This window comes from Notolepis coatsorum (genome assembly GCF_963971535.1).
Source record: "Notolepis coatsorum genome assembly, chromosome: 8".
Lineage (NCBI taxonomy): Eukaryota > Metazoa > Chordata > Actinopteri > Aulopiformes > Paralepididae > Notolepis > Notolepis coatsorum.
The window spans coordinates 82,387,169-82,409,908 of NC_140172.1; the positions used below are offsets into that span (position 1 = coordinate 82,387,169).

General features: G+C 45.5%; 1 protein-coding gene across 2 annotated transcripts in view; it reads left to right on the forward strand.

Annotated features, from left to right (window-relative positions):
* The window catches only part of dhx9 (DEAH (Asp-Glu-Ala-His) box helicase 9), a 221,995-nt gene that overhangs the window by 40,900 nt on the left and 158,355 nt on the right, over positions 1 to 22,740 (forward strand). For both annotated transcript variants that reach the window (XM_084320875.1, XM_084320876.1), the window contains 2 exons: positions 20,016 to 20,156; positions 22,225 to 22,365. In XM_084320875.1, the coding sequence (XP_084177001.1) occupies positions 20,046 to 20,156; positions 22,225 to 22,365 (252 nt within the window). In that variant the 5' untranslated portion in view covers positions 20,016 to 20,045. The remainder of the gene's footprint in view (positions 1 to 20,015; positions 20,157 to 22,224; positions 22,366 to 22,740) is intronic.

Consider the following 22,740-nt stretch of genomic DNA (forward strand, 5'->3'; position numbering starts at 1 on the left):
CCTCGATTCCAATCAGGCGAATGTTCTGGCGCCGGCTGCAGCCTTCCAAGTCCAAACATTTGTCCTTCAAAGTGCGCATATCCAACTGTAGCCGTCCAACTGTAGTTTCCAGAGCCGTGATAGATGAGCTGCATTCTGTAGCATTTCCCTCTATGTCGTCAATGCGTTTAGCATTATGCAAGTTAGCAGACTGTAGAGCGCTGACGGTCGTATGTAGCTCTTGGCGGATCGAAGCTATTTCTTTATGTATAGTGGCCGTCTGTGTATCCATCTTTGCTCCAAGGGTTTCAATAGCCGACATAATCTTATCCACAGACCTCGAATCAATCTCAGGCGGCCCTTGGGTAGTGTCAGACCCCGAGGAAAGTGCGTCATCTTCAGGTGTCTCACGGCTATCGTCATCTTCCATAGCTTTTACTTGGGCACCTTTTCGTCTCCCACCACGTCGAGGAGACCGCAGTTTAGTGTATAAACTGATTAAATTCGATTCGCCGAGTGGTGGAAAATGTTATATATAAAGATTAAGCGTAGGTTTGATTCAATCACATGGTATATTAACTTCAATTATGATAGTTGTTTGCTGAGCTTCTGGCTGCACGACCTCACATGTCGGCCATCTTGGTGTGGCATTTAAGAAAGTATCTGCTGTTAAAATGACAAATGGCATTGACACTTTAATTCACGGTCGGTTAAAAACACGTTTCTTTTATAATGCTCATTGCTCACTCAGCAGAATGATTGTAGTAATAATAAGTAAGTAAAAATAAGTAATTGTAGCAGTAATTGATGAATTTACATCATATGTTATCGGAGCGCAGAATTAGAGTGTACTCACCAATACCAGCATTTTAGGCAGTATCGGCGGCATTTCCGATACTTGTATCGGTATCGGAACAACTCTAGTTGACATTATATCTTTATTTTCTCTCTCACTATTTTCGAGGAAATACAGCGATGTCTTCGCCACCGGGGTGTCTAGAAGATTTTTTATTTTATTTATCCAGGAATGTCCCATTGAGATACAAGATCTCTTCTTCCAGGGAGTCCTGAAATGACCATTCTGACCTCCACCGGCATTTTCGTATTAGGGGCTCGCGTCGCTGGCTTAATCCCCACCGGCATTCCTCCAGCTCTGCAGTTGGACAGGTATTACCTCCGCCCTGCAGTTGGACTTTGCTTGAGAGGCGCTCGGCTGTGTGAGGGCTAGCTGCTAGGCTTGGCCGGTATAATTTTTTTCATACCGTTATACTTTGATGACCTAATACCCCGGTATACGGTATATGACGGTATGACTTTCATTTTCATCAGCGGGGGGGGGGGGCAACCCGTGTTACCAAGTAAACAAATCGGAGATGGCCAGTTAGCCCGCAGCATCCGAGTGCTACTATCATTAGCTCTCAGAATGGTAGCCATAGCCACTAGCCAGAAGCCTGCAGCATCCTAGTACTACAAACGTTAGCGCTCAGAATGGTAGCCAGGAGCCCCGCAGCACCCTAGTACTAGTAACGTTAGTATTGTGTATTCAAAAACGCACCGAACTGCGACGTAACGTTTTACCGTTTATTTGCTTGCTCCACCAGTGCACAACAGCACCAACTTCGAAGAGTGCCTAAGCCTAACCAGTGTAGAAACTGTCGTCGGCCAGTCAGAGAGCGTCCGCCAGAAATGCGGCTACGGAAAGTATAGACTCGGCACAACAACACACACTCTCGTTACCACAACACTTTACGGTATTTTCACAGCACTGTCGCAACATTACCGTAAAGCGTGACCACCGTTGTGATACACATACACAACAGTTAGCTCTCAGAACAGCCAGTTAGCCTGCAGCACCAGGCAGCAACGGTAAGCGTGTCTCATTTATTTTCTAGTGATGCGGGGTTTCCCCTCCTCCTCCTGTGTGTAGACAACCAGCTCTGCGGCTCGCTCCACTAGTGAGGACTGGTCTCGCCCTCTGCTGGCGCGTGTGTGCAGTGCACTACAACCAACCACTGTCAAAACTCCGTTTCACTGTAATATAAACTGAAACGGATCTGTGATTTTGACGGTATTGATTTTCAATACCGTCGGTATTTCTAAATACCCTGGTATACCGTAATACCGTCATACCGCCCAAGCCTACTAGCTGCCTCTCCGGGTGGGTGATTGTTTTGATATGCGAGCGCCAGTTGTAGGGGGGGGGGGGGGGGGGGAGTTTCCTGGTCCCACGCCATATTGGGCGGTGGGCCACGGAATTCCCCCCGCCATATAGTACGTCACTGGGCACGTTTCTATTGGTTGTGACTGAGACTTTCGTGAGTTATTTTCAGGCTCCATGTTGTGGACCTCTGTTATTGTCAAGGTGAGTAGAACTTAAAAAGAAGTTCTGCTCTGTTGTATGTGTATTGAGCTTGGTAGGTGATGCAATGCAGTAGAGACGATTTGTTCTTCTGCTCTGCTTCCTACTAGTAGTGTGTATATTGGGTCAGAGCCTCCTCTTCAGGGAGTTTCAGAGCCTCCTCCTCAGGGAGTTTCAGAGCCTCCTCGGTGAGTTCAGAGCCTCCCTCTCAGTGAGGGAGCCTTCTCCTCGGGGAGTTTCAGAGCCTCCTCGGTGAGTTCAGAACCTCCCTCTCAGTGAGGGAGCCTCCTCAGAGTTTCAGAGCCTCCTCCTCAGAGTCCTAGTCCAATTGTTACATAGCTCAATGTTGCATATGTCTTTTCAATTTATTGCTCACGTGGGAAGTCTCTCTGGGGGTTCCCCATCCCCTCTTTTATGGAGCAGGTTGACGGGGTGTTTTCCCTCAGCCACGTCGTATGGGACCCATGTCCGTATTTTTTTTCTGTGAAAAAACGGCTTCTTGTCGTTCTCCCAGGCGGCTTGGAGGAACGGTATCTGGGTTCTTGTTAGAATGTCCATTGATATGTTTTGGGTCTAGACGTGTACATAGTTGTGGCCCTGGGTGCTTCTGATAGGAACCATGCATGGGCTTGCGCGCCTTGGTTGCTCATCATTGAAACAGCGTTTTTATGGGGCAACTGGGATGGAGTTTGTCTCTTCCGAGCTTGTCTTCCTAGGCTTGTCTGGACGAATTCTCGTTCATCTCTGGGGGATGTTGACGGAATAGATCAAAGCATTGGTAGAGGGGTCTCACGCCCTTGGGGTGGGCCACCGGGCACAGGGCTTTCTGTTCTGACCGTCTGGGTGGCGCCCTCTATAATGTTTTGGATCGACACGCGTACCTACCACCCTCCTGGGACTGGGGGGTAGGGGTGGATGGTATGGTCTAAAATTTATATCACGGTATAATTTGAAGCATAGACGGTAGGTATATATCACGGTATCAGTGTTTCCGTTAGAATAATTTTTTTTGCCTGATAGGCAGGCTATATAAAGAATGACATCCTCAAGGCATGTAGATTTATAATATTTTAACTTAAAACTAGGCTACTTTTGCGTATAAAGTCATTATATTCCAAATAAAATAAGTCCCGAGTCCGTGCTGCTCCCATTGCAAACAGCAGGGCTGGATGCTGGATGCTGGATTTAGCTAGAAGCATATGTAGCCGCAGAGCCAGCGGCGCTTTCAGGTCTGGTCACAGCTTTCAGCCGTTGGGTGGGGGGGCGCTGTTGAGCGGATCTGACCTGAAAGCGCGGCTGGCTCTGCGTCTCTGCAGCTGCATGCTATTCGCAAATCCACTGCTTCCGCCATCCTCCCGGCTCCCGCTGCAGCCGTCGTTATCATAATACTACACGCATATCATAATGTTTACAGCAAACTGTAGTTGATCACCAGGTATGTTTTATTAACGTAGAATAATTCATATAAGAAAAACGATAGGGACATCTCTTACCTTTCTCCACTGGTTAAAAATGCCAGGAACTGAAATTGAAACTTGCTGTGCATCGCGGTGATTATGTGTTTATTATGAAATGACAATTGCGTGTTGACACGCCCACTGCGCGAAGCCTCCTAAATAACTTTTTCCAGTTTGCACATATCTATTATCTATGACTAATTCTATCTATTTTTAGGGGCAAATGCGATTGAAATAGTCGCGCTGTGGTTACATGACGTCATTGCTATTTTAGAGCTACTCTACCGGTTACACGGTATAGTCAAAATCCATACCGTAGAGCAAATTAATACCGTTTATACCGTATACCGTTTATACCGTCCACCCCTACTGGGGGGTGATTAGGGCACGGGACTGGTTCTGGTCGCGCTGGACCAGGTCAGTTAACCCGTTGTCCGCCGGGGCGCAGATCTGCTGTTCTGGTACCCTGAGGGACTTGTGCTTTTTCCGGGGGGAAAATGCCGGGTCGGTCCGGGCGTTGCAGGGTTTGATGTTATGGAGATGTTCGTGGTTATGTTACTACGTGTTATCCCTCACTGTTGCTTGGTCCATGTTGTGTTGTACCTTGCGCCGTGCTGAAGGAGCCTGGACCTTCTCCATTCTTTTTCGCCCCTCTTCTCCTGCTTGGCCGGGCTGGGAGGGGGCTGTTGAGGTGGTTCTTGTACAACTCCTCTGGCATCCCTGTGTACGTCCCGGTCCGCCGGGCCCGGGTTCGAATTTGTTTTTGTCTACCTGTTGGCCTGGGTTAACCCCTTCTTGAAAACTGAAACACTTGTACTGCTGTATAGCCAGTGTATACCCGCAGTTGTGTTTTGGAGTTTTTTCTTGGGGGGTTATAGGAACAACCGCCTCATGTTAGAACCAAGGGGGTGGTTTGGCGCCGGTCTAGTCCGCAGTGCTCCAGGCTCAGGTCGAGTGGCCTGTTGCCTGGATTGAGGGGTCGACCTCTTTTGGGGATTGTCTCCCCTGTGCGCTTCCTGGTTCTGCTGTGGGTGTAGCCTCTTGAGTGCTTCGGGGGCGGCGTGCTGTAGGGGGGAAGGGCCTGCTCTTGGATGGGCCCTGTCCGAATACGCTGGCGATGTGGGGGGTGGTGTCACTAGTGACCGCCTGGTGGGGTCTCGATGCTGCAGCGTCGTTGGCCTCACCAGGCCCCCTTTTTCGGGGTTGCCAGTCCCTTCCTGGGGCTGGGTCCTCCTTCGCGCTACGGCCTTGCCACAGGGTTGGGTTTTTGCCCTTGACCCAGTGATATAGGCCTGCCGCGATAATCAATACATCGATTAATCGGTGCGATAATTAAAATGAATGCAATGATTTTGACGCGCGTGATTAATTGCTATTTGCGCGTTTGTTTTAATGAGGCGGAACCAGTACCCCTTGTCAGTCACTCCATGTGGGGAGGCGGGACGCTGGCGTTACTAGAGCACAGCACGGGAGCTCCTGTGAGCACATAGCTTAACTACATTTCTCAATAGTGTTGCTCCTTTTAACCAAGTAGCGTTCTTTGTAGTGTAGCTATTTTTAGACCCAAGTAGTTACTCGCTACTGCCCGGAGAAACTGGACTGCTAAATAAAGATTAAAGATCTAGCGTTGATGCTATTCAATGCTATCAACATTAGCTAAATAGCTAACAAACGAAATACAATGTATAGCATAGCTACAACACACAATAACGTTAATACAATTACATGCATCATTGTTTACAATGAACGGGTGGGGCTAGTCAAAGGACTGGACACGGGGACAAGTTAAACATGAATTAATTTATTATAACAGGTAGTTTCGAGTTGTGCTGTAGTGCCTACGCACCACAGGGCTATTCTATTATATACGGCTTTGACGCTTCCTCCTCATCATTGATTGCCTGTAGTAGCTGCATCTAACGTTAGTAGCTAACGTTAAAACTAACCTAAAGTTAGTTGTTCACCAACAATCTCAACATTTGTTTTATCATTAGCTCAAAAACGCAGAACCGGACGAGACAAATTGTCCACTCATACGTTCTGCTAGGATAATAACAACAATACTTCCGCTCCGGTCGGTTTCAAAATAAAAGCCTAAAACACCGGAAAAGACATTTATTTTGTACAGCGTTTTCCTCCACGAGTACTCGAGTACATCATGTGATCAATCGATCTGGATTATTTTTGCCCATCCCTAGTTTATCCTGTGCTGAAGTCTCCATTCCAATAGAGATAGTATATATTTTGGTGTTTATTTGATTGTTTCACTGCCTTTTTATTTATTACGTTTCCACAGTTTTTTCCTCATACTTTATTAACATTTTGTACATGGTACCGTCCGCAAGGTACATTAATAATACATGTACATGTTAAAAGGATGATACAAAAAGCCAGACAGAGGGCTTGTTTCCAGTTTCAGTGTTTTATAATAAACAATCAAACTGAATTTTTTTTTATTTAGGATATTTAAAATGTCTTTCAATGTTAAATAAAGGTTTATTGCACTTTGAAACGGTTTCCTTGCATTATTATGCTATTATATTAGTAAAAAAAAATAAAAAGGCTAATTGAAAACTTTTGGGAAACGGTCCCACGGTCTGCTCACCCTGTGCGTTTGAGTTGCTAAACTCCTCTTCGCACAGTCTGATCCGATACCCTCCCGTCCTCCGCTAGGGGGGTCCGGGGGCTCGGGTCCTCCCCGGTTCTGATGGTTGTGGGGGGCCTCAGCGGGTACATTTGTCGAGCTCCGCTCTGCTCAGCTCCTGTATGACGCAGAGCGGAGCTATACGACTTATAACGTACGGTTATGTCTATAACCATTAGGGATGCCCCGATCGATCGGCCACCGATCGTTATCGGCCGATAATCAGTATAAATATGTGATCGGTGATAATGCTTTATTTTCGCTGATCGTCAAAACCGATCTCACTCGCTGAGTTCTGTCTCAGACACCGGGAGCTGCACACACTCTCACACAGTGGTGCGGCGTCTGCTCCTCCCTCCAGCCCCTCCCGCACACATGTAAACAAGGGTCTAGTCTAGTCTAGTGGGACGGGACGAGTCTCCCTGAGCTAACGTTAGCTACCGTTACAAAATGACCCAGTCAACCATTCACTTCCAGTCCAATACATGATGAGGCATTGTCTAACCGAACGGTATCTAGCCGGCCAGCTACTGATGGCTCCTGACATCAACAAACGCTCCAGCAAGTCTAGTAGAGACGTGTATGATACCTCCGCTAGCTCACGTTAGCCGACGCCAGCTCACTGTTCAAAACGAAATGTCCCACTGAACTAAATAGTTAACTGAGGCGCTGTATCAACGTTATATAGCCGGCCAGCAGTAGCCACAGATGGCTCCTGATATCAATGTTTTATAACACTCATTCGATGCGTATTCGAGCTGAGGGCATGTTGTTGAATGTGATCAATAGGGTCCAGCTGCAGCTCCGGAGAATCCTGGCCGTAGCTGCAGGCTAATCGAGTATAGGGTCCAGCTGCAGCTCCGGAGAATCCTGGCCGTAGCTGGAGGCTACTAGAGTACACACAGACAGTGGAGCTTCTTGCGTGGTGGCGATGTCTCGCAGATAATACAAGTACAAGTCTAATTATATAATATATATATTTTATAAAAAAATATATATATATATATATAATTTTTAATTTTTTTGTAATCAAACGATCGGTATCGGTATCGGCCGATATGGCTCACGACGATCGGTGATCGGTATCGGTGGCAAAAAACGTGATCGGGGCATCCCTAATAACCATAGTTATGAGTGTAGTGACGCTCTGCGTCGGACTCACTGAGGACGGTCTTCGCCTTTGTGGTGAAAGACTTGGGAAGGAGCTGTTAGTATGGCCACACCCCTGCTTATGTAGAGGAGCGGATGGGGGTGTGGCCAGGCGGATGGGTGTGTAAAGGTGCATGTGAAAATGTATTCAGTGCTAGTTAGGGCTGCCGTGGTAGGGGTGGACGGTATAAACGGTATACGGTATAAACGGTATGAATTTGCTCTACGGTATGGATTTTGACTATACCGTGTAACCGGTAGTGCAGCTCTAAAATAGCAATGACGTCATGTAACCACAGCGCAACTATTTCACTCGCATTTGCCCCTAAAAATAGATAGAATTAGTCATAGATGATAGATATGTGCGAACTGGAAAAAGTTATTTAGGAGGCTTCGCGCAGTGGGCGTGCCAGCCCCTACCGCACGCATGTAAACACGGGTCTAGTGGGACGGGACACGGGAGGACGGCGGCGTCTCCCTGAGCTAACGTTAGCTTAGCTACCGTTACAAAATGACCCAGTCAACTATTCACTTTTAGTTTAATACATGATGAGGCATTGTCTAACCGAACGGTATCTAGTCGGCCAGCTACCGATAGCTCCTGACATCAACAAACGCTCCACAAAGTCTAGTAGAGACGTGTGTGCTACCTGTTAGCTGTTAGCTCACGTTAACGCAAGTTAGTTCACCGTTCAAAACGAAATGTCCCATTGAACTAAATAATTCACTGAGGCGTTGTATTAACGTTATATATCCGGCTAGCAGTAGCTACAGATAGCTCCTGATATCAATGTCTTATAACACTGATTCGATGCGTATTCGAGCTGAGGGCTTGCTGAGCACAGTTAAGTAACGTTATACCAATACAATAGGGTCCAGGTGCAGCGCCGGTGAATCCTGGCCGTAGCTCTGCTCGAGGCTACTCTAGTATAGGTCCAGGTGCAGCTCCGGAGAATCCTGGCCGTAGCTGGAGGCTACTAGAGTACACACAGACAGTGGAGCTTGTTGCGTGGTGCCGATGTCTCGCAGATAATACAAGTACAAGTCTAATTATATATATATTTTATAAAAAAAAAAAAAATTATATAAAATAAAGAATTTTTTTTTATCAAAAATGATGATACCGTGATATATACCGTTACCGTCTATGCTTCAAATTATACCGTGATATAAATTTTAGACCATACCGTCCACCCCTATGCTGCGGTATTGATTTTTTCCTTACCGCACAAATTTGCGAAATATTTCCTACCGCCGCGGTTACGTCAAAAACAATAATAAAAAAAAAAGTTTGAATGCATTATTATAATATTTTTTTTGGTAGTCTACTCTTTATAGCATATAGCCTGCCTCTAGTCTACATGTCTATCTTTAGAGGATGACTTTGCAGCATGAATATTAGGGATGGGTACCGAATTCGGTACTTTTGAGGTACCGAACCGAAACACGTCTGTACTACAGAGTATCGATTCAAGTGAGATACCAAATTCAATTTTTACTTTTTTTTCTTTTTCATGTCAACGTTCACACGCACAATATATGCTTACCTAGGATTTGACTTGATTCAACAACAAAGCAGTCGGAGCAATGGCAAGCCGAAATCTGTCAATTGTAGTTATTTGAAGTTTGGATTCTTTTTTTCACGACTGAGGTAGGTAAATTAAAGTACCGTTGGGTACCGGTATCGATTCACGGGTACCGGTACCGTATCGGTTCAAATGTGAAAGGTACCCATCCCTAATGAATATTGTTTGGGATTCGGCAAGCATGCATTCGTTATTGAAAGTGAAACATGGATTCGAAGTCTCCCCTCTGGGCGTGCACCGTTCACTCTGTGTCGCGGGCAGGGGTGGTAGCGGTTACCCCCCCCCTGACCCTTTTTTCTTCTTATTATTATAAAGTTACTACTTATGATTAACAAAGGCATTCGTTTTGTGGCATTAACGTTATATAGTTACACGTTCAATAACATCAGCGTATTTACCGGACCATAGCAAGGCAAGCATGAGCGTGCTGAGTTGTGCCCATTCTGCGGTCTGTTAATAAAGTTTTCAATCTAAGTGTATAGAACGAAGGGCTTTTATTATAACATTCGTTGCAGTAAAATCATTATGCCTCGTTTAGTACTCCTGAGGAGCGATGGTAGTCCACTCCGGCGGGGAGCTAACGTTAGCCTTGTTGTGAGCTCTGATCAATGGCTAACATTCAGGAAGTAAAAAACGAATAAGCGCTTGCCGATTGGTGGTAACAGCAGAGGTGGGTGCAAGCGGTGTGACGTAATTGGCAGAATCGACTGTCAATCAAAATTGTTCCGTTGGATTGCTTTGGTTGAGAGTATTATTATAAAAAACAGTGGTGATGCGGTATTCAGGGTAATGCGGTAACCACGGCAGCTCTAGTGCTAGTACTGATGTGGAAGTGGATTCCAGTATGACGCAGAGCGTCACTACACTCATATAACTATGGTTATAGACATAACCGTACGTTTTGTGTATTCCAGTAAATGGCTATTTTCGCGGAATTTCTTTGAAATTACTAGAACTCTCCGAAACTATACTCTTATTCAAAACGGTATAAAACAGAAATGTACTGATGAAAAAACAATCCGTTTCGTACATGTTGACTGCAAGCAAGTCATTGATAAGCGACGGGTGTATTAGACACCATAATTTAAGATAGTTTATGCGTTCGCAAATGTGCTCGTCCTCCCATTGATTAACACTTTGAGTGCCAACGACGAGAATGCTCGTTATTTCATGCCAACCGTTCAGTGCCAACGACGAGAAATCTCATTAGTAATCGGTATTTGTTTTAGTAGCGATTTCCATTTTCATCAATCTAGCCTCACGTTACCACTGGGACTCTCTCTGAGCGCGAACAGGGAAAATACCGCCCCCTATCGTCTCCCGGATGATAATGCACCCTGTAGGAGCCAAAGCTAGGTTATTGTATTGTATCAATGTTTATGTTTATTTTTATAACCTTACATTGAAACGGCATTAGGAATATTGATTGGATTTAGATAAAGTCATTGAACCGTCTTATTTGTCATAATAGAACATTCTAGAACATTTGTGATGTCACAGTATGATGTCATGACCGAACGTTCTAGAACATTTGTGATGTCACAGTATGATGTCATGACCGAACGTTCTAGAACATTTGTGATGTCACAGTATGATGTCATGATCGAACGTTCTGGAACATTTGTGATGTCACCGTATGATGTTTTAACCGAACATTCTAGAACATTTGTGTCTATATATAGTCCACAATTCTCTCAGAGCAGCAGTGTGCATCTTGAAACAGGACTGAACAGATAGACTGAAGCCTGCATTTCTCAACCAAGGTGCCAAGCCTACCGTGTTGCTGTGGAAAGAGCTGGCAAGTGGATTTACGGCTTTCCAGTGTGGAGGAATTTTCATGTGTCGAGTCGGCGGGGATTTTGGAGACTGGGAAAATACAGTTTTCTTACCTTGTAGTAGTAACGTGAATATTTAGGAAAATAGCTTTAGGACCACTTCTGTAAAGAAAGACTTCGCTATGAAAGAGAAATAAACCATTTGGATATCTTTGTTTTACACTGGAGCAGCTGTGGACATTATTTTTCTTTATCAACGCACTTACTACTCACGAGTAAGCAACTTTAATCAGTAGAGTGGAACGTCGGCCCTCATACACCCATTGGATTGGACTGAATGAAAACGCATGGGGAAAAGAAAATCCGGAATCCACATTTTACTTGTCAGTAGGGCTGGGCGATATATCGAGTATACTCGGATGTATCGCGGCTTGTTCTACATGAGATGTAGTAAATTACTATATCGTGAACAGCGAGTATATGTTGTGTCACGCGCAGAGCTTTCCTCTAATTTCATTATAGACAGACCTTCAATGACATGCAATTGTAATTTCATTAGACCGACTAGCGCGGACCTTTAATGACATGCAATTTAATTGACGTGAGCAATGGGCTAACGTTAGCTGCTAAGTTATCCCATAAATAGGCTAAGCTAACTAGCGTTAGCTGCTAACCCTGGAAGCGTTCAAAGCGACTCCACGACACTAGTTCCATTCATGAGGAAAGGGGGTGGGTTATATTGACGATGCTTGACAACAGAGGTTTAAAGAGAACTTCATATTTATTTGTTATTCGTTTCTTTATATTGGGCATCCAGTTTCAATCTCTGTGTGTTAAACTCTTCCTGTTGACGTTCGAGTGTGACATCATTGCCTACTAAGGCTGAGCCCGAACGTTCGTTCGTTACGTTGACATTCGGACTTTAATTAATAGGTTCGAACGTTCGGTGAAAAAAAAAAAAAGCAGGCGCGCGACGTTGAGGCGATGTGAAGCGGCGCGTCCCCCGAGCGCGCTCGGCTCAACCAGTGTGGTCTCTGCCTGGCTGTAGCTGGATACTATTGTCTCAACCAATGCAATAGAACCATTTTGATTGACAGGCGATTCTGCCAATTACGTCACACCGCTTGCACCCGCCGCTGCTGTTACCACCAATCGGCAAGCGTTTATTAATTTTTTTACTTCCGGCAATACATTTATCTGCTTGCGAGACCGAGAAGCACAACAGAGTGAACAGACTCCGTAGCTCCCCGCCGAGGAAGGATCATTAATGAATACCAGCCTTTTTCGGCCACGGAGCGCGAGCTTCATGGCGGGAGGTGGTTGCGTTGTAAACAACTCTGGCCGAGGGCGGACGGGCGGCAGGCGTGTTGGGAGCCCGGCGGCACCCCGCCGGTGTCTCTCTGTCGTCCCCCGTTCCGAGGTAGACGGTGGAAGGAGCCGAGGCGCGCGCCTCTCTCCTTCCCGTCGACCAAGAGTGAATACTTGTTATTGAACGTGTAACACTAACTTAACGTTAATGCCACAAAACGAATGCATTTGTTTATCTAGCCCCTTACGTGACTGCGGTGTGCAAGGGCTATTGTTTATCATAAGTAGGAACTTTATGCAGTACTCAGTAGCTTGTTTATTTTCTTCTGAGTGCTTTGTTTAATTACATGTTTACATGAACAGCCACCACTGTAAACAACATGTTTTTTCACCAATAGATTATGCAATGCCGCCCTCCGTAGGATCTATAATAAAAAAAAATAAAAAATTATATATAAAAAGAAATTTAATAAAAAACGAACGTTCGAACGTTCGTTCGATAAACCCTGGCGAACGTTCGAACCCTAAAAACAGGGTTCGGGCTCAGCCTTATTGCCTACGGCAGCTTATACGTTCAAACCGTGAACCTAAAACAAAATCCGGGGGGGGGGGGGGGGGGGGGGCTGGCTGGCTCTCTTCTCACGCGTTCTCTCGCTCTCTCTCTACATTCAATGATTTAAAGTAGCCAAACGTTACAGTATAAATACTAACTGATGTTGATGATATAAACATTTAATTATTTGAAATATTCTAAAATCATTAAGTCAGCTATAAGCCATTATCCCTTTGTGTGTGATTATAATTTTCTCACAGTAGTGTGTATATATATATTGTGGCAATTCCAGGTGTAGGGGTGGCAGAATAAACAACACACAGACAGGTTGCAGTTCCCAAAATCATGCTCTTTATTTTCTACTAAATAATAATCGCTTTCGGGCATTCATCTGTCGGCCGGGCGGCGTCTCCGCTCTGTGGCCTGTCGCCTTGCGCTGCTACGGGAGAGTGAGAGGGGGCTCCTCGGCTCCATTAAGTCCCCCCTCCTCAACAGGCGCACCGCGCCGTGATTCGATAATCACTCCTGATGATCCTCTAGCGACTGGTGCGTCCGGAAGCGGACGCCCAAACATGGGCAGCACCCAGCCATTGGGTTGCTACGAAACGTCCATCAATCACCAAGCCCAGGGGTAGCTTGGGGTTGCCACAGTACCCCCCCTCCAGCTCCGACCGTCGGGGAAGAGCGTCCGACACCCAACAGGCATCCTTCCTGGAGAGGGCGTCTGCGTTGCCATGCGCCACCCCGAACCTGTGGATGACAGAAAAGTTAAATGACTAACTCCAGAAACCATCGAGTCACCCTGGCATTGGTCCCCTTTGTCTTGGCCATCCAGACGAGGGGAGCGTGATCCGTCACCAGCGTGAAGCGCCTCCCCAGCAGATAATAACGGAGCGTCTCCAGTGCCCACTTAATTGCCAGACCTTCGCGCTCCACCGCAGAATAGTTGCGCTCGTGTGGCAGTAGCTTCCTGCTCGCATATAAGATTGGATGTTCCTCACCCTCCAGCTGCTGGGAGAGGACCGCTCCCAGTCCCACCTCTGATGCATCTGTCTGTACTGTCATCTCCTGTCATCTCCTTATCGAAGTTCGGGGAGACCAGCACCGGTCCCGAACAGAGGGCCGTCTTGAGGTCCTCGAACTCCGCCTCCGGTGTCCACTTCACCGCGAACGGCCGCCGCGCCTGGGTCAGATCTGTGAGGGGAGCAGCGCGAGCCGCAAAGTTAGGGATAAACCTCCTATAATAGCTCGCTAGCCCATTAAATGTCCTGACTTGCTTCTTGGTTAAAGGGCGAGGCCACTCCCTTATCGCATCAATTTTCCTCTTCTGTGGTTTTACATTGCCTCGGCCTATCGTGAACCCCAGGTATTCTGCCTCTTCCAGTCCCAGCCTGCATTTCTTTGGGTTGGCGGTGAGACCCGCCTCCCAGAGGGCACCCAACACCGCTCTCACCTTTTGGAGGTGGGAGTCCCAATCTGACGAATGAATGATTATGTCATCGAGATATGCGGCTGCATAGTCCCGATGGGGCCGTAGTACTCTGTCCATCAGCCTCTGAAAGGTAGATGGCGCCCCATGCAGGCCAAACGGGAGAACTTTATAGTGAAACAGCCCGTCTGGGGTGGAGAAAGCTGTCTTCTCCCTCGAGGCGGGGGACAGAGGGACTTGCCAATAACCCTTCGTTAAATCTAGTGTTGTGATGAACCTGGCCTGGCCCAGTCTATCGATGAGCTCATCCACTCTAGGCATGGGATAGGCGTCAAACTTCGAAATGTCATTAAGCTTCCTGAAATCGTTACAGAATCTGGTTGAGTCGGGTTTCGGCACTAAAACAATAGGACTAGACCACCCGCTATGAGACTCTTCAATTACTCATCTCTTTTTGCCTCTGGGATACGATAGGGCTTCAGCTTTACCTTGTCTCCCGGGCTGGTGATAATGTGGTGCTGGGCCAATGTGGTGCGGCCCGGTGTGGCCGAAAACACGTCCCCGTTCTGTTGGACCAACTCCCGAAGCTCCTGCCGTTGGGTCGGGGACAATTGTTCCCCGATGGGAACATCGGCCGCCTCTGCCACCTGCTGCGCCAAAGGGGGGAGAGGGGGGGGCCAGAGCAACACATCCCGGGCATGCCATTTCTTTAACAGGTTAACATGGTATAACTGTCGATGCTTCCTACAGTCGGGCTGGTGGACCTTGTAGTTGACGGGACCCCTCCTTGTTCTTAGTCGCTCTGGCTTTTCCCCTCAGCCCCCTTTGAGTAACTCCCGTGTTACTTGGTGGGCCTCCACAATGTTCACTAGCTGCTCCACGGAGCGGGGATCCGCCTGTTTCTTTGTGTCATAAGGGAGGGCTCTAACAAAGCGGTCCATAATACGTTCCAAGACCGTGGGCCCTGCAGGGTCGGTCATTAGCCAGGCTCGGCTTATGCGGACTAAGTCGTGCATCTGGGAGAGCGGGGAGGCCTGTGCGTCATACACCTAGTCATGAAACCGCTGCGCACGGGTGACGGGACTGCAGACTATGGCCGTAGCGGGCCAAAATCTCTTGCTTTCTTGCCCCGGTGGCAGGTCCTGGTAGGCCTTTTGCGCATTACCCGACAGGAAGGGGGCCAGCAGTCGCCCCCAGTCCTCCTCTGGCCAGCCCTCCCGGCCGGCGGTGCGCTCAAACACTAGGAGATAGGCTTCTACATCCTCCTGCTCTGTCAGCTTGGGGATGAAGCACCCGGGGTTAGGCCGTGTCCCTGTGAGCCCTTCGTCCCGCCCGTGAGAGGCCATCCGCTGGAGCTCCGCGTGGATCATCCCTGTCTGTTTCCTCTGTTCTTGTAGGGTCTCTTCATGCCGGGCCTGTTGTTCCAGGTTCGCCTGTACGAGCTGCTGGACCAGCGCGTCCATGCTTCTTTTCGTTATTATATATATATTTTCGTTATTATATATATTTTTTCCCTTTTTATATATAATCTTTTCCTTTTTCTTTTCCCTATTTCTATAAAGTCTATCGTTGTTTATTCTGCACCCCTTATTACCAGTAGACTATGCCCGCATTCTCCACCACTGTGGCAATTCCAGGTGTAGGGGTGGCAGAATAAACAACACACAGACGGGTTGCAGTTCCCAAAATCATGCTCTTTATTTTCTACTAAATAATAATCGCTTTCGGGCATTAATCTGTCGGCCGGGCGGTGTCTCCGCTCTGTGGCCTGTCGCCTTGCGCTGCTACGGGAGAGTGAGAGGGGGCTCCTCGGGTCCATTAAGTCCCCCCTCCTCAACAGGCGCACTGCGCTGTGATTCGATAATCACTCCTGATGATCCTCTAGCAACAGGTGCGTCCGGAAGCGGACGCCCAAACATGGGCAGCGCCCAGCCATTGGGTTGCTACGTAACGTCCATCAATCACCAAGCCCAGGGGTGGCTTGGGGTTGCCACAATAATTATATATGTGTGTGTTTGGCTAAAGTGGATAGAAAACACAGGACTGTGCAAAAGTCTTAGGCACCCAAGAGTTTTTATATAAATTGTCTTAGATGTAAATACATTTTTTATTAGTGTGTCAGTAGACTACTCACTTTGTGGTCAGACATTCCTAATAGTTCTCAGAGTTTTGCAGCTGTTAGTTCATTAATTTAGTTAGTTAATCACAAATATGGTGAGGGGCAATTGGTTCAATTGTAAACACACCTGTCTCATAAGCGGAAGTTTTCATGTAATTGATGTCAAAAACCTAAGCAAAGCAGCTAGGTGTGTTTTGGACACCATATTAGAGCTCTCTAATGGTGAACAAATGGAAGCTGTCTCAATCACTTGTATCCCTTGACCCAAAGTGAATGGTCCTGCTTGGGAAAAGTAATGCATCAGATCAGTACCCTGCATCGGTACCATGCATCAGTACCTGCATCAGTACCCTGTAGGGCTGTCTTAATTAAATACTTCGAAGCTTCGTTCGATGGGAATGGGATTCGAATGGGAAAATTGAATTCGAATATATATATATATATTATTTTTTTGCAAAATCAAGTCTCTCTTTGTTAACTACTACAAGCAATGCTGTTTGTTATTTAAGATGAGGTCGGATTTGGCACTGAAAGATTTGTGTTCATTGTGTCTCTTTTATAATTGTACTTTTTTTTTCTGTATGTATGTTTTTATGTCTCGTCTCATAGCATGTTATGCTTCACTGCCTGCATGTTTAGTTTTTATGCTTTGTGTGGGGACCAGCGTTTCCGTTAGCCGGTAATTACCGGTATTTGACCGGCAAAATATGTTGAAGTCCGAATATTTAAATATCTCCGGTCTTAATGTCCGGTGAAAATAATTTCTCTAAGCACAATTTTATTATTTTAATTGTATTAAAATCGGCTAAAATTAAATAGCCTATGCGATGAATGAAACAATAATTCCATTTTCAGTTTAATTGTTGCTTCACTCTGATAGGATGGCGCCGCTCGGATGTGAAACTTATTTTTCTTTTTTTTGAGCCTGCGCGCTCTGGCCACCATAACGACAAACAGGTATACGAGGAAGAGAGAGAGATGGCGAAACAAGCTAAGCTTAGTAAATATTTCATGAAACCAAGCACAAGCAGGTCTAATAATGACAACGAAGATGAGTCTTCTGAACTTGAAGTCACAGAGACCGCTGACGCTCCGTGGTGGCTCCCGCGGAAAAGAAACAAAAATGTCGAGCGTACTTTTACTATTAATTTATTGATTGAACCACAAAGAGCATCCCCAGTCTGCTGCTACCGTTGCGAGCCTCGCCTGTTCCAATGGGGATCTATTAAAGTCGAACCAGCAACTAAAGTCGCTGTTCTCGCAGCCGTCGCAGGTACAAAACGGATAGGCACAAACAACGAGAGACGGGGTGAGTGAGTGTTGACATTTTTAATCATATGCAACTGTTGGTTGACTGCCGTGTCACATAGTAATGCATATTATTGATTATAACTAAATGTAGGCTATAACCTATAATGAAATTAACAAATGCGTTACACGCATGTGGCTCCACTGGCTCGTCCTCTCTGCATGTGGCGACGAGCTAGCAAACGAGGCAATGTGATGATCAACTACAGTTTGCTGTGTGTGAAGTTGAACATTATGATATGTGTGACGTGTCTGATACAACGAGGTGAAGCGATGTCTACTCGAGATTCATTTGGGGGTGCGTGTGACAGCTGCTGCAGCGCAAGCCTGCAGGGGGGAGCTTGATGCTGGTAGCGTATCGCACTAACTTGAGAGGCGAGAGATAGTAATTTGATTCTGCAAATCAATTTCTCATTCTTCGCTTGATGTAATTAATACACATGTCCAATTATAACGGAATTCGTTAGCTCATAAAAATGTGATTATAATAGACTGCTGTTTAAAACTCTGACCGGAATATCTCGAATATGTCCGGTGATAGAAATCTTGCAGGACACCCAGACCGGCACGAATATGTTCTAACGGAAACGCTGGTGGGGACTGCGGATGAAAATTAGCATCCTTGCTAAATCCGGTGTATTTACACTGCATTTATTTGTAGTGTCCACTAAATGTAATATGCTCTGTTAGGGCTGGGCGATATAACGATAACGATAAATATCGCGATATATTTTAATAATCGATATCGAATATCGTTTTTTTTTTTTTTTTTTTTATATATATATATATATATATATATATATATATATATCTTTTTTTTTGTGACCTGCAACAGGGCAGTTTTAAAACCAGAGACAGTGGACAGACTTGTCTTTCTTGCCTGCAACTTAAGTAATGGCTTTGCTTGTCCAAATGACAATACTGACCAAATTGAGATTTATTTTTCTCTTGTCCATTTATTTTGTTTGCTTTTTTTTTTTTTTTTTTTTTTTTTTTTGTCTTTTTCCCCCTCCATTTTCCTCCGATTTTCTCCCATCCCAATGTTAGTCGTATGCCAATTCCCAGTCCCTTCCTGGTCGCTGCGCTTTACCCCCCACAGTCAGATCATTTGGGAGAGTGGAGGCTACCACGTGCTTCCTCCGACACACGTCCAGCCAATCACCGCTTCTTTTCACCTGGCAGCGCGGATTCTCATTGAGAGGGCGTAGCGTGTGGGAGGACCACACTATCCCCCTCACGTCCAATCCGCGCTTAGCAGGCGCCCCGACCGAACTGTAGGAGTCGCTGTTTACAACGACCCGGACCCACCCCGCCAGCTTCTCCCACCCTCTGATACAGCCAATTGTATCAGTGCAGACGGCCAGCCAAGCTGGTGACAACCCCGGAGCTGTGAGCTGGATTCGAACAGGCGAACCAAGCTCACAGCTCCGGGGCTGGTGACGAACGCAATCTCCGCTCGACCACCTAACCGATTTTGTTTGCTTTCTAATTTAAAATACAGTTTGTGAAACGGTCTGTACACAGTAGGCTATGTGTGCTAGCAGAGCTAGACTCCAGTCACGGTGCACATGTGCGGTGGTTTGTCCACCAAAAAAGCGCCAAAAGATCGAAAATAAACTAGCAGAGCCAGAACTGTTCAACTCCCCTGGAGCCACAGCCAGCAGAGAAGCCGGTTTACTTTAGCTTTTAAACCAGCTGCAGCCTGAGAACTGGAGTGTGAGGGGATATAACACGAAAGATGGTGGCAACGACAAAGAATTGCTGCAAAATAAACATACATCTGTTTACATTTTTATTTTTATTTTTTTTATACTTTATGTACATAACAATTTCGATAATTATCTATATCGAGAAATATGATAACATTATCATATCGTTATCGTGATATGATTTTTTGCCATATCGCCCAGCCCTATGCTCTGTCCCGTCTAAATAAACAAATAAATACATTTATAAAGCCTCAAATGACGGCTTACAATATTTCATGAAAGCAAAGTGTTTAGTTTGTCTAAGATTTGAAAATGTTTAAACTTTACAGCACTGACAAAGTTGAACAAAGTGCTGTACAAGTCTCACAACATAATATATATATTTGTATTTTAATCTATTTTTAAATTTTTTATCTCGAAGCTTCGAATTAAAATCGAATCTCTGCCCCGAAGCTTCGAATGCCAATTTTTTTTCCCGAAGGTCAGCCCTAGTAGTACCCTGCATCAGTACCCGCATCAGTACCATCACTACCCTGTATCAGTACCCTGCAACAGCCCCTACTTTTACATTTAATACTGAGAATATTATTGGCAGTGAAAAGTGTTTGTAAACTGATGTTTTGTTTGTTTCATGTTGAAGGTTTAACAGGAATAGACCCACCTGTCCACAATGGGGGACATCAAGAACTTCTTGTATGCTTGGTGCGGTAAGAAGAAGTTAACGCCCGGCTATGACATTCGAGCAGCTGGGAATAAAAACAGGCAGAAGTTTTTGTGTGAGGTGAGTTGTCCCTGCATAGATGTGTTGTCTTTCAGACGTTTTTGTGTGAGGTGAGTTGTCCCTAGGGGTGCACCGATGTATCGGTCGGGTATTTGTATCGGCCGATAAGTGCCTTGTTGACTGCAATCGGCCTATCGGCCGATAAGCTCAAATGTGCCGATGGCAGTAGCCGATAAATATCTATCAATTTGTGTTGCGTCAAAAGGCAAAAAAAATTCAGTCAAGCGACCTGCACAACGCCGCCCCCACACACACAAGCTACTGCATCAAAGTTACTACTTATGATTAACAAAGGCATTCGTTTTGTGTCCTTAACGTTATATAGTTAGTGTTACACGTTCAATAACATCAGCATATTAATTACCCGAACATAGCAAGTAGCAAGCATTACTCATTCATAGCTCAGTTCCTTCCGTTTCTCATAGAGCCCGTACTGAGTTGTACCCATTTTGCAATCTGTTAATAAAGTTTTCAATCAGACAAATGTATAGAAAAGCTTTGTTTTATTATAACATTCGTTGCAGTAAAATCATTATGCCTCGTTTGGTCATCCTGCGGAGCGCTGGTAATCTACTCGTGGCCGGCCGGGAGCTAGCGTTATTAGCGCCGGTAGGTTTGTTGTGGTTCTCGAAAGCAATGGCGGAATTCCCGGAAGTAAAAAACGAATAAACGCTTGCCGATTGGTGGTAAGAACAGCAGGAGGTGGGTGCTAGCGGTGTGACGTAATTGGCAGAATCGACTGTCAATAAAGATTGTTCTGTTGCCGTCACCTGTCACCATGCATTGCTTTGGTTGAGAGAGATGGTGCTCTCTCTTAAAACTCATAAGTCATAAACAAGTCTTGAGCAAGACAAGAAGTTAGTCTGTGAGGTTATGAAAGCCAGTGAGTATTGTATAAAACCTGACAGTCTTTCTTCCCTGTTTGATACCCACACAGTTTAAAACCATCTGATACTCAGTTTAAAACCATCTGATACCCAGACAGTTTAAAACCGTGATACCCACACAGTATACACACACGCACACAAAATAGCCCAGGTGGTGGTGTGATGACAGGTAGTGTGTTTCACTCATTCATTATGAAGGTGATGGTGGTGTGATGACAGGTAGTGTGTTTCACTCATTCATGATGATGATGGTGATGATGATTATGATGGTGATGATGATGACCGGTAGTGTGTTTCACTCATTCATTATGACAGTGATGATGATGATGACGGGTAGTAGGGGTGCACCGATGTATCATGTATGTATTGGTACCATTGGCCATTATCAATGGTTTATTATGTGCAGTAAATGGGTTTGACATTGCACCAGTAGGGGGCAGCTGGCGATCCTCTGTTATGAACGGGTTGAGACTTTGTCCATGTTGGTACTTAATTTCACGTCTCAGGTTAACGTGGTGGTGACATATGGGCGCTCGTGCACATATACAGTAGTTAAAAAATAATAATAATAATAATAATAAATATATATAAATGTTTTTTTTTTTTTTGCCACAAATATCGGTATCGGCCGATTGTGTTAGTTGAACAATTGGTATCGGTGTCAAACTTTCATATCTGTGCACCCCTAGTTGTCCCTGAATAGATTAGTTCTCTTTCAGAAGTTTGTGTGAGGTTGTAACGGTACACAAAAACCACGGTTTGGGTACGTACCTCGGTTTTGAAGTCACGGTTTCTGTACGGGTTTTCGGTACAGTGGGTGAAGGTTTGGCTTTCCATGTTCCCCTCAGGGGTGATGTAGTGTACACTAGTAACTAATTGTACTTGTAGGGCTGTCAACAAATATTCTATATTGATGAACACCCGGCCCTTTTGCGCAAATTATATTTTGGGGGGGGGGGTGAACTTGGAGTTTTGAATTAAATTCTGTACGCAAAAAAAAGTTTGTTAGTGGTTAACGTACTGTTGTATTAGTTCGGTACACAGCCGGTTTGGTACGGATACGTGTACCTTTACACCACTAGAGGTGAGTTGTCTTGCATAGATGAGTTCTCTTTCCAAATTGATTCTCCATGTGGTTATTTACAAACTTGGCTGACAAATCCACCTCCCATCCTTCCCAGGTCCGCGTTGATGGCTACAACTACACCGGAATGGGCAACTCGACCAACAAGAAGGATGCCCAGGCCAATGCTGCACGCGACTTTGTGAATTATCTGGTCCGAATTAGTGAAATGAATGCGGCTGAGGTCCCAGCCTTTGGGGTGGGCAAATTATTTGTGACTTTCCATTAGGGCTGCAACTAACGATTTTTTTGGTAATCGACTAATCTGTCTTATTTTTTCGATTAGTCGACTAATCTAACGGTTATTTTTGTCACACCCTCAATCTCTGCTTCCTGTGGGCATGGCTCCTTCTCCAATGCATGTTTTACCTCACATGCTCAAGTCTGCACACCTGTGAATGTCACCCTGTTGTCCAGTCCCTCTGCCTTAACAGTTAACTTAACATAACATGATGATCCCATAGCAAATTAAAATAATTACTCATGAAACATTTGAATTTGGATCTTAAGCAACTTTAAATCAAAATGTATTTGAATAATACAACAATCACTCATAACAAGATAAATAAATTAA